The sequence below is a fragment of the Mixophyes fleayi genome, chromosome 5 (assembly GCF_038048845.1).
Source record: "Mixophyes fleayi isolate aMixFle1 chromosome 5, aMixFle1.hap1, whole genome shotgun sequence".
Taxonomy (NCBI): domain Eukaryota; kingdom Metazoa; phylum Chordata; class Amphibia; order Anura; family Limnodynastidae; genus Mixophyes; species Mixophyes fleayi.
Genome location: NC_134406.1, coordinates 80,502,461 through 80,519,415, shown reverse-complemented (window position 1 = coordinate 80,519,415; position 16,955 = coordinate 80,502,461). Strand labels below are relative to the sequence as shown.

Below are 16,955 nucleotides of genomic sequence, written 5' to 3'. Positions count from 1 at the left end.
ATCGACCTGTTGACATAAGGACGTCTGTGTATCAGAATCATCGCGGCCAGTCTGGAGCCACCAGAATGACCCAGACCCCCTCTCTCTTCACCTTCTTCAGAACCCTCGGAAGCATTGCCCAAGGGGAAAAATGTAAAGTAGGTGAAATGGCCAAGGGACTGACATAGCGTCTACTAAGACTGCCCTTGAACAAAAACTGGTCCACCTAGTTTTTGAATCATGAGGCCATCATGTCGATGTCTGGCCAACCCCATCTGCTCAATATCTGGTGAAATACCTCTGGGTGAAGAGAACATTCTCTCGGGTGAACCATCTGCCTGCTGAAATAGTCTGCCTGCCAGTTGTCTACTCCTGGAATGAAGACTGCCATGATGGACTGAACATTCCGTTCTGCCCACCAAAATATCCTGCTGGTCTCTTGCATGGCGGGATAACTCCTTGTCCCTCCTTGGTGGTTGAGGTATGCCACTGCTGTGGCATTGTCTGATTAAATGTTTACAGATTTTCCTTGCAGCAAATGTTCAGCGCTAATTAGTGCTTGAAATACTGCTCTCAATTCTGGTACATTTATAGGAAGTCTTGACTCCTCCGGAGTCCGAAGACCCTGAAAATGATCCGGACAGATGACCGCCTCCCAATCTCGAAGGCTAGCGTCGGTAGTCAGTAGAGTCCATTCCCTATGGCAAACTGGCGACCTTTGGAGAGGTTCTCCCTCCTCAGCCACCAAAGGAGTGACACACCTTCTGAGAAAGGCGTTTGACCTGACTGGACAGACAAAGGTTGGACTTTTCCACCTGGAGAGCAGCTCCAATTGAAAGCGTCTGGCACGAAATTGGATAAATGGGATCGCTTCGACCATCAAAATCATCTTTCAGAGTACGCTCATGCAGAAAACAATGGACGTCTGTCTGTGAGTCAACAGAGACATTACCATGCTTAATAAGGACAAAATCTTGTCCGTTGGTAAGAAAACACTTTATTCTAGGGTATTGAAACATAGGCCCAAAAACACAATCCGCTGGTATGAAACTGGTTTGGATTTTTTTAGATTTAGAATCCACCAGTGGGACTCTAAAGTCCGAGTAGTCTCTTGCACGCGAGCCTGAAGAACAACTGCCGAATCTGCCTTTATTAACAGATCGTCCAAATAGGGAATAATCCCGATTCCACTGGCCCGTAGCAGTCGCCATGACGGCCATGATTTTGGTAAAAATCCTTGAGGCTGTAGCCAGCCCGAAGGGAAGTGCCCGAAATTGGAAGTGGCGAGACTGAAAGGCGAGCCTTAAAAGGCAATGATGTCCTTCCCAAATAGGCACGTGTAGATATGCATCCTTGTTATCCAAAGACACCATATTCTCGTCCTTTTCCATGCCATTCCATCGATAACTCGATGGTTCCATGGTTATCGAGCTAGAAATGCATGGGTTAGTAGATTAGGATCATTTAAGTTTTACGGATTGGTACATTGGCAATATTCAAGTTGTCTCCTCTATGTCTCCCCCACCCCACAGGCCCAGCAAAAAAATAGCTGTTGTCCCACAGGACATCAAATTAATGCCTAGAAAGGGGCTTACTGTCATAGAAACCCCTGCCTGACCTGGCCCCAGGCTAACTAAACACACTTTTTTTTTTTTGCACAGGACCCCTACGTACTACCACCTGCAGTGGCAATGGAAGGATCCCCCTGGAGGCATCCCACGTTGGAAGCTGGGAGGCGGCATTGGAGGCAAGACTCTGCTCCTACGCTCCTTGTTCCTGCATTGTGCATTGCACAGCAGTCTGTGCTATGCGATGCCTTCGACTTGCTCCCACTGTAGCTTTTCACCGCCCGGCCGGATCTGTCCATGCCAGGCGTGCATTACAAACGCCGGTATGCGGCTACTAGCCGTGACTGTGAAGGGGGAGGGGGGGGGGATTTCATTTGAAAAAACTGACTAGTGCTCCGGCAAGCGGGTGAGTATGGAGGAGGGGGAAGGGGAGGAGCGGCACCTAAAAGGTTTGAAATTTTCTAGTTAATGCAATATGTGAATCTTGTCTTGCTTGACCTATGTGATATCAATTTTGCTCAGATAAGTTTTGTGACTTCAGGTGATGCTTGTGTTTATCTATTCATGCATTCATTTATGTATGTGTTTACGCATTTTACTATTTATAATTTGGATCTGCTCCCATATATTCATCATATGTACGAAGAAAATATTATGCTACCCGCAGTGATCTCACTGTAAGCTTTGATTGACGGCTGACTTATGTTATCTTATGTTTTTTTCTTTTTCTTTTATATAGTTTGTTTCTGTACATCGTCTCTTTGTATGTACAAAAAACTAATAAAATATTACTTGATTCAAAAAGGTTTGAAATTTAAAGTGCCCAATAGGAGGACAGAGAAACAACACATTTTTTTTACATCAGTGAAATGATTTGGGTATTCGAGGACAAAATGTTCATTGTTTTAAAAGTTGACTGTGCTCAAAAATACATCTAAATAACATGTAAATCAAAAGGTATTTATATCTGCCTTTAAGAATTGTGGGACAGATAACATTCATGTTAGGCCTGCAATGGCCAGACATCTACATGATTCCACGGTTTTCAACCAACCGACTTCGCAATGTTGCAATTGTAAGAATAGTCACATTGTTCTGGTATGAAAGAGGGTGTGGAGATTTCAAAAACAATGGCTTAAAGCTGCTTCATTCTGCTCTTTGTACCAAAACTGACTCATGCACACATGGAACTAAGGCAATGTACATTTTACATACAAGATGAATCTTACCTGTAGTATCCCAGCAAGCTTAAAGAAAGAAAGAGCAACAAAAAAGTTCCAGTGTTGCACTTGAGTAGATACACCACGACACCGACTGTAAATGCTCATCAGTTCATCAAACGCAGGCATTCCTAACAATGAGAAAACAGATTTTCAGGTACATACAGTGAAAAACACTTTATCCACTGCTCACATCTTATTAAAACAAATGCACAGCACTGGAAACCAGTCACCATGCAAATTATCACTTGTGATGGCCATTGCATCTCTGAGACTAGTTCTTATTAAATTTTAACCTCTGACCATCTCTACTTGCTCATTACACAGATATGGTTTTTTATCTGTTCTTTATGGTCCAATTGAATACAGTACTTCACCAAAAGAGAACGCATCTTGCTATATTTACAAATGTATATGTAAAAGTGCACTTCTCATAATTAAGCGCCACATCTACTCAGAACACAAGCAACTGCCTTGTGTTATTCTACATGTATATGGATATAATTATGTATAGAAAGGTAGGGTTCACTGCACATACCTGTCTTTTCATATTGGGGGAGTACAATTGGTGAACCTTGATTTAGCAGTACTAATCTGAGTGCTGTATATCATAAATATTTTGGATTAGGATAACAATATTTGTATATAAATTTCAGCTTGATATAGACCAACTTTAGCTTGCTACATGAAAAAATGTATACAAGTTAATAGCGGCTAGCAAAAATGCAAATATATTTTTTTCCCCAATCCCACAGTATGCATTGGAATGTACATTATTATTTTAAACCTGGTGTGCCGAATCCAGTGAAAAATACTTTTATCCTAAGTGTGACTATTATGTATTATTGTTATTTTCCTTAATATTCTGGTATGACAATGTATATTATATGTAACCTTGTACTGTAATCTCAACGCGTGCTTTGCTAAATGACATAAGTTTGTACCTATGCAAGTGTCAATATTCTTTTGAAATTAGCCAGCTCCAGGGACAGATAAGCATCTCTGAGGCGTTTTTTTTGTATGCAGAGGATGTGGAACTGACCGGCCAAGCAGAACGAGCAGAGGTGAGAACTCAGGCCCTGTGAACATTCCAGATCTCAGAACATCCATAGCTCATTTCGAAAGCCCTGTGTCATCTTGAGAATTAATCTGACCCAATTGAAAATGTAATTCCTAAGGTGGGGGTGAGAGCTATGTGAAAAAGATTTAAAACCTTCTGCCTTAGACAATAACGAGTGCATTTTCTAAGAGGAGACCTGTGCCTAGGTCAGAAGTGTGCCATCTCTCTCAAAGTATACTCCTCTCACACCCAGTCCTGCACTAGTGGTTTTATTTCCCAATTTATTTCTGAAACTTATGTGTGCAACTTATCATCTATGTCTTGTTATTAACCGTTTTGTAATTAAGCCTTGGAAACATTTTTCGTATTAAATAAATTTAATCTAGCATATTCTCCATGATCTTTTGTGAAGTTACGAAGCCAAGTAAGGCTCATGTGTATATGATTTAAGTATGAAACATTAATAAGTGGTTTTGGTAAAGGCAAGGACGCCATAGTAAATCCTTTGTGGTGGTAGAAAAGGTGTATTCATTGGTAAGTGACTAAGGTGACTCCAGTCACGGCCAGCTGTTCAGATTGCTGTATCTAAGACAGGCTGGGCGTTCGTGACACTCAGGGGTATATTTACTAAACTGCGGGTTTGAAAAAGTGGAGATGTTGCCTATAGCAACCAACCAGATTCTAGCTGTCATTTTGTAGAATGTACTAAATAAATGAAAGCTAGAATCTGATTGGTTGCTATAGGCAACATCTCCACTTTTCCAAACCCACAGTTTAGTAAATCTAGCCCTAAGTCTTTTATACTCCATCCAGTTTGCAAATGCTTCTTTCAATGCATTTTAAACTGAACATAAAATGTAAAGCTCAAGAGTGACAGTGGTAAATGGGCAGCACTGGCTTTCATTTTGTATATTAATAATATTTTATTTACATGTTATGACCAGAATGTTATGAATATTTGATGTATTTATTTTATACAGATAGGATGTGGTACCAAGGAGTGGTGGAAGAGAGTAAACATTGTAAATCTGAGCCCCCTACATTTTCAATAGTTACCTTCAATATCAGTAAAGGATTTGTCCCTAGGATACCCAAATAACTGGACTTCTCTAGGCCAAAAATAGATGGAAGTGAAGTAAGCCAAGTCTGACATAGAATGTCCAATTGTGGACAGCTCCCAGTCCAGGACAGCTATCACACGGGCCTACAGAAAATTATTCACAGTACAGTTACAGGAATCATGTCATTTAATTATGCATATAAAACACAAATACAAAAGAAAATAATATAGTATACTGGAATATACTGTACAGTATTTGTTAGGAACAACAGGTAATTGATGCTCTTGTCTTTGTCTGCTGCAGTTTTGTACACCTTAGGATGTCAGCCTGGGTGTTATCATATAATCTTCACTCACCTGGAGCTTAATCTGACACCTGCCCTTACTGGCGACTGCTGCTTTAAAAATCTCAATATAGGGAGGGAGGTTGCTCAATCAATTTATAGGATCACAGCAGGTGATTGAAAGGGTGGAGTTATCCACAAAGAAAAAAAACAGAGAACAAACTCCCTGCAACACTGCTGTGAGCCAGTAAAAGAGCTGCCTTTCTACTTATACATAAAAGTGCAGAATTCTCAGTTACACACATTTGCGAATGCATGATAAGCCACCCGTCACATCGCTTCTGCTAATAGAGTGGTCCTAACTCTAAACAGTGAGAGTCCTTATATACTGGGTTATACATTCATGTGTTTTTAAATTGAGAGCTTACTGACCAAGAGGTACCCCAAGAGCCTCCAAATGGCAATAGAGGACCAGTACTCCCTTTCTCTGCTTTAAAAGCTTGTCAGTTTCACTGAACAATTGCCTGTTATAGCGTCTACATGCAGAATTCTCCATGCTCCTATGCTATTTCTTCTAATGTCTGATTCTAGGTTTTCACCAATGCCTGTAATCCAACCACTGCTGATCTCTGACTGAACTGACCTATTTGCTTGTGACCGAAACTACAGATATTACTACCTGGACCTACCTTTTTGCATGGTGTTTGACTTATTGTCTATGAAGCCATTTCCCAGTCCGCGACTTGCTCCGCTCCATCAGGTTTTCCTGTGACATATGTGATACTCACTCCGAATATATAGTGCAACTGTGCCTTTGCCCTTTCCCTTGAACTGTGTGTTGCTCACCAGCATCATCCTCACACTGACCACTACTGGCATTACATCAAATTCTTTAATCTGTTGTATTAGGTGCTACTCTATACTTCCAGGCAGTTATACTGGTAGAAGTAGGCACTTCACCCTATTGCATCTCAGTTCATCTGCTGTACCTGGTCCAGTTGCATCCTGTATCCCTATTGTTATAGAGATCATCGCATCTCACTACAAAGTCCTCTGTGGCGAAGGTGAAGCTCTATATCAAGTTCTGGTGAATTAACTAGTAGAGTGATATGTGACAGTATTCTAGAAGGATAAGCTAGTTTACCTCAGAGGAAGACTTTATTACTGGGCCATTATTCACTAAACTTGATATTCTCCTTGTATTTTTGTCCTCCCTCTTTCATGATCTCTGTGTTGTCTCTATGTTGTTAAAATATGTGTTGTTTGTTTTATGAAGAAAGTTACCTCAGTTTGGTGGAATATAATATTATCAATCCTGAAGTCTCCATGGATGAGGGAGTCTTCATTATCATTGCTTGGCAAGTTCCCGATCAACCAGTCAGCTAGTTGGTTGACTGCTGGAATATCCCCATGTGCAGCCCTCTCATACTGTTTTTTCCAGGTAGCTACCTGTAATGGTTAATGATGACGAAGAACAAAAAGTGAATAAAATAGCAGTAACTCAATATCTATGACGTAGTTAAACATGTACAATACTGCTATGGTAGCTAAAACTTATCCTAAAGCAAGATGGGTAAACCTTATGCAAGAATTAACTCATCTCACTCTTACAGTTATCATTTATTTATTTTTTCATTTACGACCATGCAAAACTACATAGGAAATAAAAGGACTCGTCCTCCATAGTTGTGAACAACTTTTCCTGCGCAGTAAGCAATACAAATTAAGTATCAGTCTTGAAAATATTTTATTTTTTACTATATAAAAATTTGATAATGCAATATCAATGAAGCTTTATTAAAACATTTTTAGCCGTTTGTAGAATACTAGTAGCAACACAATTGAGAGTGGTTGTTGTACTGAAGATAGGATATAAATTACAGAAGAGGCTGGTGGGTAAGAGATTAGAAAAAGAAAAATCTTACTGGTGAATTATTATTGTTTATTTATATAGCGCCACCATATTACGCAGTGCTGTACAGAGAATATTTTTCATTCACATCAGTCTCTGCCCACATAAGAACCTACAGTGTAAATTCCCCACCATGCACATTAGGGTCCATTTTAGTCAGCAGCCAATTAACTTTTCAATATGAAATCACAGGGACAACATACCGCTCTGCACAGGTAGGGTCAAGGTCAGAATCAAACTCATGACCCCAGCACTGTAAAAACAGCAATGACAACCACTGTGCCACTATACTGCCCATGCTACAGTGAATGTACTGTAGCATGCAATGAATGTTGGAATAATACATTATCTATAACATATCCCACTACAAAAGTTTAATCTGTTGGTCAATGTCAGTTACAAACAGAGTACATGAGGGTTGAAAAGAGAAAAGCTGGGTACACACTACAGGTTTTTCATCCAACTATCGTGCCGATCACACGATAAACAACTGTTTGGTAAGATATTGCATTAGCGTGTGTATGCTCCCGCATTCGTAATTTATTGTTCCACAGCACGTTATATTGTTTGATTTGGTTTTAACGATGTCAGGCAAATGTGGAAGTGTGCATGCACTCTTGATCAGCAGTGTAGGCAGATCTCTATAGATTGTGCAGTCACAAGATCTGAAGGTAAATTGTGGAAGTGTATACAAGTGTATATAAATAAATGATGATGATGATGATGAAGTGTATACACATAAATCTGCATGATCATCAGGACTTCTAGTTGTTGGTAAATCGCTACAGAAATTGCATTTGCAGTAACTTTCTGTAGTGTGTACCCAGCTTAAAGAAGAAGTGGTGAAGTGATTACTAAAGCATTTAATGTCAGATAGTGAAACTCTTGGTAATATCACTGTGTTCTCTACGCATAAATAAATGGAACAGATCTGTCCCTCTCTCTTATTTTTATTGCTATGTACATCAATAAAATCATCTTCACCAAAACCAAACACATTACAAATGTTCATTATATTCCTCCTGTCTTTTAACGCCAAACATTTTATCGGTTGCCTCTTACTTTATATTGTAAAATCCCATGAAAAGGAACATTGTATCACAACATTCCATTTAAATGTACATGGTCAGTGTATGTAATTATATTTGTAAGCAATATACTTTGTTGTACAGTGTCACGGAATATACTGGTACTTTCTAAATTAAAAAACATTAATAATTGCGATGATTAACATGACTGTTTACTTTCAGCTTTTGATAACTCTTTAAATAGAGCACAAATCGGACCTTTAGAGAAAACTGTCCATGCATGCAAACATTCAAGCTGATCAAGGTGAAGTCCAATGTAAAACAAATAAACATGTGTTCACCTTGACAATGCCCACAATATTGCAGACAAACAGAGGCCCATTGCTCCCATTTTCCAGACAATTAAATTACATCCAATATATAAGCTACACAAGGCCAAAGTCAACAATTTTACCACACTAGCTATGAGCAAAAGAAAATCTTGAGCAATATTTAGATGTTCTTTAACTTGAGTGGGCCATGGGTTAGTCCAAATACGCATTACAAGAAGGTCAGGCAAGTCTGTAGAACAGTTAGTGGTAAGGAAAATGAAACAGCAAGGCTGGCATCAGAGAACTACATCTTTCTATTAAACAGTTGCAGCTCTGACTTCTACTTTAGCCATGAGTTTTAGGAGTCCGGTAATCATGAAGACCTTAACTTGGGACAACGCATTTCAGTATGTGACAAGTTGACTTCTTCAAAGACCATTAACACTTGCAGTCTTATTCAAGGTGTGAGTGATTTTGAAGAACAGATGGATACTCCATTTATTGGCCACTAATAAATAAAACTTTGATCAGGGCCAACTGACTATTGAAATTTACTGCAATACTTTACTGTTGTGGGTCAGGCAACACCTGAACTTAGAATTTTAGGCAATGCAATTTAATAACAGTGATTTTGATTTCAGTATTATTGCTGTTATTTTTTTAAATTTACATTTTACTTTAAATAAATAATTATCTATTACCTGTCTCTGGCAGTATCCTTGTCCACGACCATATCCTGTAAGATTTAATGTGTGTATGTTAAATGAATGGAGCTGGGCAAGGGTTTCAGTGAGAGCAACATACAAAGCTGATCTTTCGGCAGGGCTGACGTCTGGTAGAGTGACATCTCGGAATATACGACCCTGACCAAAACAAGAGAGAAACAAATCACTTTCTAAACTTAAATTATTCAGAGTGAATATTATGGCATTACAAGGAATTAATATCAATATGTAGACATATACAACTACTGGTGCCACCTTAACAATGTAAAGGAAGGTTGTAACCTTTTACAATATTACCATAGGATTATGAAATAAACAATGAATGATTAGTTCATAAAGTCAAATTCTCTTCTAATATTGAGCCAGTATCCTTTGAATTCATCCAAAAAAATAAAAAAAAGTAGAGACAAATATAGTGCAATAAATTCGGAATCTAATTCCTAAATATTAGATAAAAATACCAATAACCAGAAAGAATGGGTGTTTTCTTTATTCTTATACTGTTTGACACCATACGTGTGTATATCTTGAAGGGTTTTTTTGTGTTTTTTTTTTAAACTCTTTATTTAAAGAGGAAACACCAGGAAAAATACAATCAAACAGGTTTGACATAAAAATATTAATATAAGTTGTCTCCTCTATGTTTTATATTTCTATATCGGTGGGGAGGGGGAAAGAGGAAGGAGGGGTGGGAGGTAGAAAGGCACAAGTATTGTTAACAATATCGCTCATAAGTAAATAAGCAAGCAAACTTGGAAGATTGCTAGGAAAAGCTAAGCCACACAATTACATTGACTACCAAAAAGAAAAATAGCATACAAACATTACTCACCCCTCCTAGATGAGGAATGGTCTCATATGCTTAAAAGTATATGCAATGCCAACCCCTGCCTCCACTACCTGTAGATACATCTGTATGTTTTGCATAGGGTTTATTATTCCCCACTCCGATTATAACGCATAGGTCGTCGGTCTGCCAAAATGTCCAAAATGTAACTCACCCGGTAGTGAGTTATATGTTATGGGACTGCCCGATGATTCATAGTTTTTGGTGCGAGGTCTGGGATTGTGTTTTTGATACAGTGCCTGCTGCTCCCACCATTGTTCCCAAGTGGTGTTTGTTTGGTATCTCCTTTGAGGACCTTACAGACAAATTTATCTTTAAATATATTTCTATTCTGGTGACCCTGGCTAAAGTCATTATAGCTCAGGATTGGCTTGCCCCAAACCCTCCCGATTTTCAAAGTTGGCAAGCTCTTGTTAATTCCGCTATCCAGCATGAGCGATATATGTACAAATGTAGAAAAGCCAAAAACAAGTACCGAATAATTTGGTGCAGATATCCAGATGGTATGGTTCACATTACAGGGCCTGTTCGGCTGATATAGCCTCAATGGACTAGCAGTCTGGTTGTTCTGACGAGGGAGGGGGGTGGCCCGGGGGCCTGCCCTGTGCACTTTTCTAATCCTAATGGTTCAGTGTACAGCACAAGCAGTATTGCAGTGTTGATGTTGTTACTGTTTCTGGGTACTTTATATCTGAGGGGACGGTTATAATTTTTCTCAGTGTCATGTGAGTGGTATGCAACATCTTAGACCGTCTGCTCGACAATTAGCCATAGTTACTAAGATTCTCGAAGTATATACTTATGGGCAGTGGCTAAAGTACTGGTGGCAACTATGTATCCGTATGCTCTGCTATTTTGTGTAGTCTTTTGTATGTTTTTTTTATATTTTTTGGGGGGAAAAAATAAAGTTATTTGATTTAAAAAAAAACAAAAAAAAAACGTGGGTTGTACTCCAGACTCTACACCCACACCTACAAGGACTTATTTTTGGGACACTCTTAAACTACAAAGCTCTGTTTAGACACTGGTACCTAAAGGAACAGCCAAAAAAATAATTTTGACATTAGGCAATTATTATAAACCCCAGTTGTCCGTTAGTCAATCACAAAGACCAAGAACTGAAAAAAGAAAATCAGATGCACAATGCATATTTTTTGCTCAAATATAATGATTTGCCTATCACATAAACTCATCTCAACCTTATTAGATACACCTTTCTGGTACTGGGTAGGATCCCCTTTGTTCCCAAAACAGCCTGAATGCTTCATGACTTGGATTCAACAAGGTGCTGGAAACTTTCTTTAGAGATTCCGGTCCATTTTGACATGTTAGCACCATGTAGTTGCTGCAGATTTGTCAGCTTGACATTCATGCTGCGTATCTCCCGTTCCACCACATCCCAAAGGTACTCTATTGGCTTGAGATCTGGTGACTCTAAAGGCCACTGGAGTACACTGAATGTTCGTGGAATAAGCTTTGTGACATGGCACATTAGCCTACTGGAAGTAGCCTTAAGAGGATGGGTAGAGAGTGGTCATAAAAGGGATGCACATGGTCAGCAACAATGTGGCATTTAAACAACGGTCAGTTGGTATTAAGGGGCCTAATGTGAGCCAAGAAAACATTCCCCATCATTACAGCACCACCACCAGCCCCCCACCCCAAAAAAAAAAAAAAAAAGTGAGAGAGCTGAGCTGCTGCGCATGCGAAGCAGCTCCATTTCGCGGGCACTGTACTATACAGCAGCCGCGGCGCTGTCAAAGAAGCGCCGCAGACGCTTCTTTGACAGTGCCGCGGCTGCTGTATAGTACAGTGCCGCTATGTGGGGCGCTTCTTTATCGGAGAGGAGGGGTTTCTGGAGACCCAGAAACCCCCCCTGCGTGCGCCACTGCCCTGTCAGCTTGAACCAGTCTGGCCATATTCCTCTGACATCTCTCATTAACAAGGTGTTTTCACCCCAAACTGCAGTTCACTGGATATTTTTTGCACCATTCTGTGTCAACTCTAGAGACTGTTATGCATGAAAATCCCAGGAGATCAACAGCTTATGAGATACCCAAACCACCTGGCACTAAATCATTCCACAGTCAAAATCACTTAGATCACATTTCTGGTGTTTGCTCTGAACCATTTTCATGCACCGAGTTGCAAACACGCGACTGGCTGATTAGATATTTGCATTAATGAACAGCTGTACCTAATAAAGTGGCCCTTGAGCATATATAGGTGCATGTTCATATTATGCTTTTGAGAAATGCTTCCGTTTTGTGTGACCATCTCAGGAAATTTAATTTCAAAAGGTAAAGCGCATGTCACCAAAAGAAGAAAACACAATTCTTAACTACTATCAGTTTTGGACAGCCCCAAAATATGTTTCAACTTTTTTATTTTTTTTTTTTAATTCAAAAGCACTGCTCATTGGAGACTTAATTATGCCTTCAAGGAAAGTTGTCACTTTTATGTAAATATGTTTCTTATAAAGCACCTAGTGCACCATCTAAAGGTGAAAACTAGTTCTTCTAGTTTAGATTGAGAGTCATCCTGCATTATATATCCACATATACTTGATAAACATGACTGACCTGCACATGCGCCATCACATAGAATTCGGTTCCAATAACAGTCACATCTGTACAGTACAGTAAGGGCTTTGGCACAGGGAATCCAGCATTAAATAATGCCTTCTGTACTTCATATTCTCGCTCAACCTAAAAAAATAAAGAGTGGATATTACTTAAAAGTTTAATACACTACTAATAGCATATTTGTTTAAGCTAGAAGCAGCTTCATGCACATAATGAGCCCTCTTGGCTTGTTAAAACCTCTATCTTTGTGTCATATGGCATAGTTTAACTACGCGATTTTACAGGTAGAAAGGCAGTGTATAGTGCTGGCCCATGCCACCTATATGGTGGTCAAACGCCACTACTAAATTTGCACACATTAGCGTATAATGTCGGAACTTAAGTGTTCGATCCAGCCATGATGGTTTGTACACAACATTTTTACCTGACACTGTGTGCACTGAGGCGGAACTAGCAAGCTGTAGGCCCCGATGCAGGGAAGCGGGGAGGAAGGAACCGGGGCCCACAGCTTGCTAGTTTCAACCTTCTGCATCTGTTGTGCAGCGGGTCACATTATCTCCATGGGACCAAGTGCAGTGCATCAATGGTAGTTCCGCCACTGGTGGTGTAGACATATTAAAACACCTCTATCGCCCACTGTTCTGTAGATCTCATTAAAGGGAAATAAGTGGATGTCCTATCAGATCTTGGTTCGAATGCAAAAAATAGTTTGCGCAAATAGAAGTTCAAAATTGCCGCCATTATAGTACGCACGTGCGGCTAGTACCAGCATGAAGCTTCTACCCAAAATGTGCTCTTACCAACAGCAGTGCCTGATCATTTATACAGGAATACAAGAAGGGGTGTAACTCACAGTTGTGACAACATACATAGATCTAGTACACACAGAAGTTATAGTTTACAATTGTAACATAGATACCACACACAGAGTCATTGGTTACAATATACAATGGTGCAAGAATATAAAGCTTTCCTGCTTATTCCGAGTCTTCTTGTAATTCCAGTTTTTTTCTACTTATGTAACGATATAAATGACAGACAAATATAATAAGAATACGATCGCACACATTGAATTGCACTACAATTTCATTGCCGATTCGATTTCACTTCATTCAATTATAAATCTGACTTTACAAATGACGAGGGAGGAGGCGGCACACAATGAATTCAAGTGAATTCCAGACTAGATTGTTGTTAGTTTTCCTTGACGATGTTCACAAGAGCTGAATCGCACTTGTTGTAAAACATAGGAGCAGACTCAATGGACCGCGTTTCTGTTACTACGGTAATAGTGTGCATTATTACCATTAGCACGGTCATTTCAACGCAGATTTCTGCTCGCGGCTCCAATCCGGGTTACAATTACCGTATTAACGGTAATAGTGCGCAGGCCGCGTTACTTTCCAGAGTAACACGGTCAATTGAATCTGCCCCATAGAAGTGAAGGGAAAATGCTCACTCCCATGTGACTGATTATACTGAAATCTAGAAAAGCACAAAGTTCTAACACCATCTGTAAATTAAGTTCCTAAAAGAAAAATACACCGGAGCTTGGAAGTTGTTCTGCTATGAAATAAACGGATTCTAACACCATTTTCTGTGGTAATTTTTTTTATAATAAAGGAGATGTAAACATTGAAAAACTATACATTACCCGATGTGCGCCAGGCAGAAGTGGGCCATGTGGCTTCTTCCTGAGAACTAATTTCTTCGGACCCTTCTGCAGAAAAAACGTAGGGTTGGACTGTCCAGACCTACAAAAATAATAATGTTATTATATCACTTATGGAATTAGATATATAACTTTTTAAATCACAAAGGCCCTTGTTGGTGTCAGAGTGTGATACTGACAAGTACTTTTGGTACTTCTTCAGATATAATTCACAAATATTCGAGAGGGACTTCAGAACACAAATACTGAATAATGTAGCAAAAAACATGAATACACACAAATAAAATCAAAATGGACTTTTAGAAAATATTTACAGATATAATGGGGTACGTGTATAGGCCCAATGTGGTATAAAGGTTGAGAATATGTCCTAGACAAATGTAAATAATAATATTTAATACTGAAAAATAGTTAAATATCGTAGTTTGTAGTTCACAGTCATAAATCTGACGTGGCTGCTGTGCACTACCTGTATACAGTGGTGGAAGTGGAAATTTAGAAGTGGCAGCATGATAAACGTTAATGGCATTTAATATATTTACAACCAAACCAGTAGGAATAGTGGCGGCATAAAGTTACATTTTCCTAAAATTATATTAACATATATAGCGTAATACATATATTTAAACTGGATTTTAGGGGCTACTAATATTCAAATTGCTATTGTATCATACTGTGATTGCTGCATCAAGGGGGGAATTCAATTCCCCCTAAGTACAGCCGCGTAAAAACTATTACAATAATATTAACCAGGCTTTCTGCTCGCAGCTCAGGGAGCAGCGAGTAGAAAGCTGGTGTTAAAACTACCATAACTTTATTTACGCACACTATTACCTTAATAACGGTAACGGTAATAGTGCGCAGGCTGAATTACTTTTTCAAGTAACGCGGCCAACTGAATCCCCCCCCAAGACTCCAAGATGTAATGAGAAAAAAAACACGTGTATGCTACATTAGGAATCCACAATAGCAGGCCTGTTGTGTTGTTACAATGATTAATATGGGTAACAGCCTTGGTCTGTCTGGCCCACCCACTCCTGCTACAAACCCCACTTTGTGTCAGGTACTAGCTCTCAGAATTCAACAATAGCTGTTAAACAAAGTCAGAGAACTGATAGTGAGTCTCAAAGAAGCTTCTCCTACAAGAAGGTATTTCTGGGATCACAATAATTAAACAAAATCACAGACGTTTCTTTAACAAATATTATCATTATCACTGATATTTAAAATTTGGAATTATCCTTTGAAGGTGGTCAGATTTTTCAAATTATATTCTGAAACACCCAAATGCAGCTTGCACACCTCAAATTAACATACATGTATTTTGTGTATGACGAGTTACTTCTGAATATAAGAGGCACTACATTTTTCTTTTTCCACCATAATTAACACTATGAAAAACATTACGTTGGAAAATCTGGGAGAAGAAAACACTTTTATTACCTATTTATCTTGCTACATAAATTTACTTCTAAAAAGCTGCTTTTGAAGTACATAGTACCAATACAAATATTTCACATTGTTTAGTTACGTATTGAGAATGATTATTTTGTAATGTTGACTATGCTGTATTATATACAGTGCAGTAAACAGAGACATGTGAAATATGTACAGTGGAGTTGGGGGGCTCTGCTCATCAGGATGTGAAGGGGCCACTACATTTCTGATGGCAGCTCTGTGGCCACCTGTAATTTCCAGGAATTTGTCACACTTAAAAGCGTGGGCGTAGCTATAGCCTTATCTAGTTCTTAGGTGTATACTTTGTATATATGCCAAAAAGCTGCATACTGCGCACAAAAAGCAAGCCCTGCAATTTCCATGTCAATAAATTAAGCACTGTAGTTTTATGTCCCTTCACCTTGGTTTTATATTTATACATTTGTCATACTCAATCAGTATATCATACACTGACAGTCAAACATCATTTATTATCTGCATTAATTTATTTTCTGTTACTACATTAACCCAGCAATTTCACAGCTTTGCAAACGATTGTCTTATCCCTAATAAAATAAAAAAAATTAAAATCCAGGCGATCAAAAGACTGGAGAATAAGAATAGACGCGTTAGAATGTAATTTCTCACCTGTATTGCCTGACTATCAGAGATGCAGATGGATATGAGCTGAAGTCTGGCAAGTGTTTGGATAGGTACTGGTCCAATCTATGTGCGTCAAACTTGTGTTTGTCTCTCACCGCACTAGTGTCTGCCTCTGGCTCAGCCATTTCTGTACAAAATGAAATCTGGGTATGAAGTCCTTTCTTGTTGTGACTGAACTGTTGTACTTGCACCTTTGACACATTTCTTTGAATTGTTTTGTTGAACCTGTAAATAAAGTTTGTTGAATAAAAAAAAAAAAAATCTTTTTGTTGCGAAGATGACGTAAGGCTAGTGGTATGCCGCGCCGTCCATATTGGAAGTGGGCTAATGCGCTTTTTTCAGTGTCTTATCATCATCATCACCATTTATTTATATAGCGCCACTAATTCCGCAGCGCTGTACAGTCTTATGATTAAATGGGAAATTGGACTTGCGAACACTTGTGACAGACTGACCATTTCCATGTTATGTAAGTTGCTTAGTTCGTAATAAATCTATGACATGTGACTTTCCAATAGACGCAGTACTACAATTCCCAGCATTTGTATTTGTATTCCCGCATGCTGTCTAAAAACTTCCACGATGACGAAGCAACCATGGAGCA

General features: G+C 39.1%; 1 protein-coding gene across 2 annotated transcripts in view; it reads right to left on the bottom strand.

Annotated features, from left to right (window-relative positions):
- Nucleotides 1-16,879, bottom strand: part of ACAD11 (acyl-CoA dehydrogenase family member 11) — a 64,379-nt gene extending 47,500 nt beyond the window's left edge. Inside the window, exons 1-8 of one of the 2 annotated variants that reach the window (XM_075212456.1) lie at nucleotides 16,807-16,879; nucleotides 16,337-16,576; nucleotides 14,234-14,333; nucleotides 12,577-12,702; nucleotides 9,124-9,285; nucleotides 6,456-6,620; nucleotides 4,884-5,031; nucleotides 2,777-2,898 (exon numbers count right to left, since the gene is read on the bottom strand). In XM_075212456.1, coding sequence (XP_075068557.1) covers nucleotides 2,777-2,898; nucleotides 4,884-5,031; nucleotides 6,456-6,620; nucleotides 9,124-9,285; nucleotides 12,577-12,702; nucleotides 14,234-14,333; nucleotides 16,337-16,476 — 963 coding nt within the window. In that variant the 5' untranslated portion in view covers nucleotides 16,477-16,576; nucleotides 16,807-16,879. Of the gene's footprint in view, nucleotides 1-2,776; nucleotides 2,899-4,883; nucleotides 5,032-6,455; nucleotides 6,621-9,123; nucleotides 9,286-12,576; nucleotides 12,703-14,233; nucleotides 14,334-16,336; nucleotides 16,700-16,806 lie in introns of those variants that run through there. The other variant, XM_075212455.1, reaches the window with a different exon arrangement.
- Nucleotides 16,880-16,955: the final 76 nt, after the last annotated feature.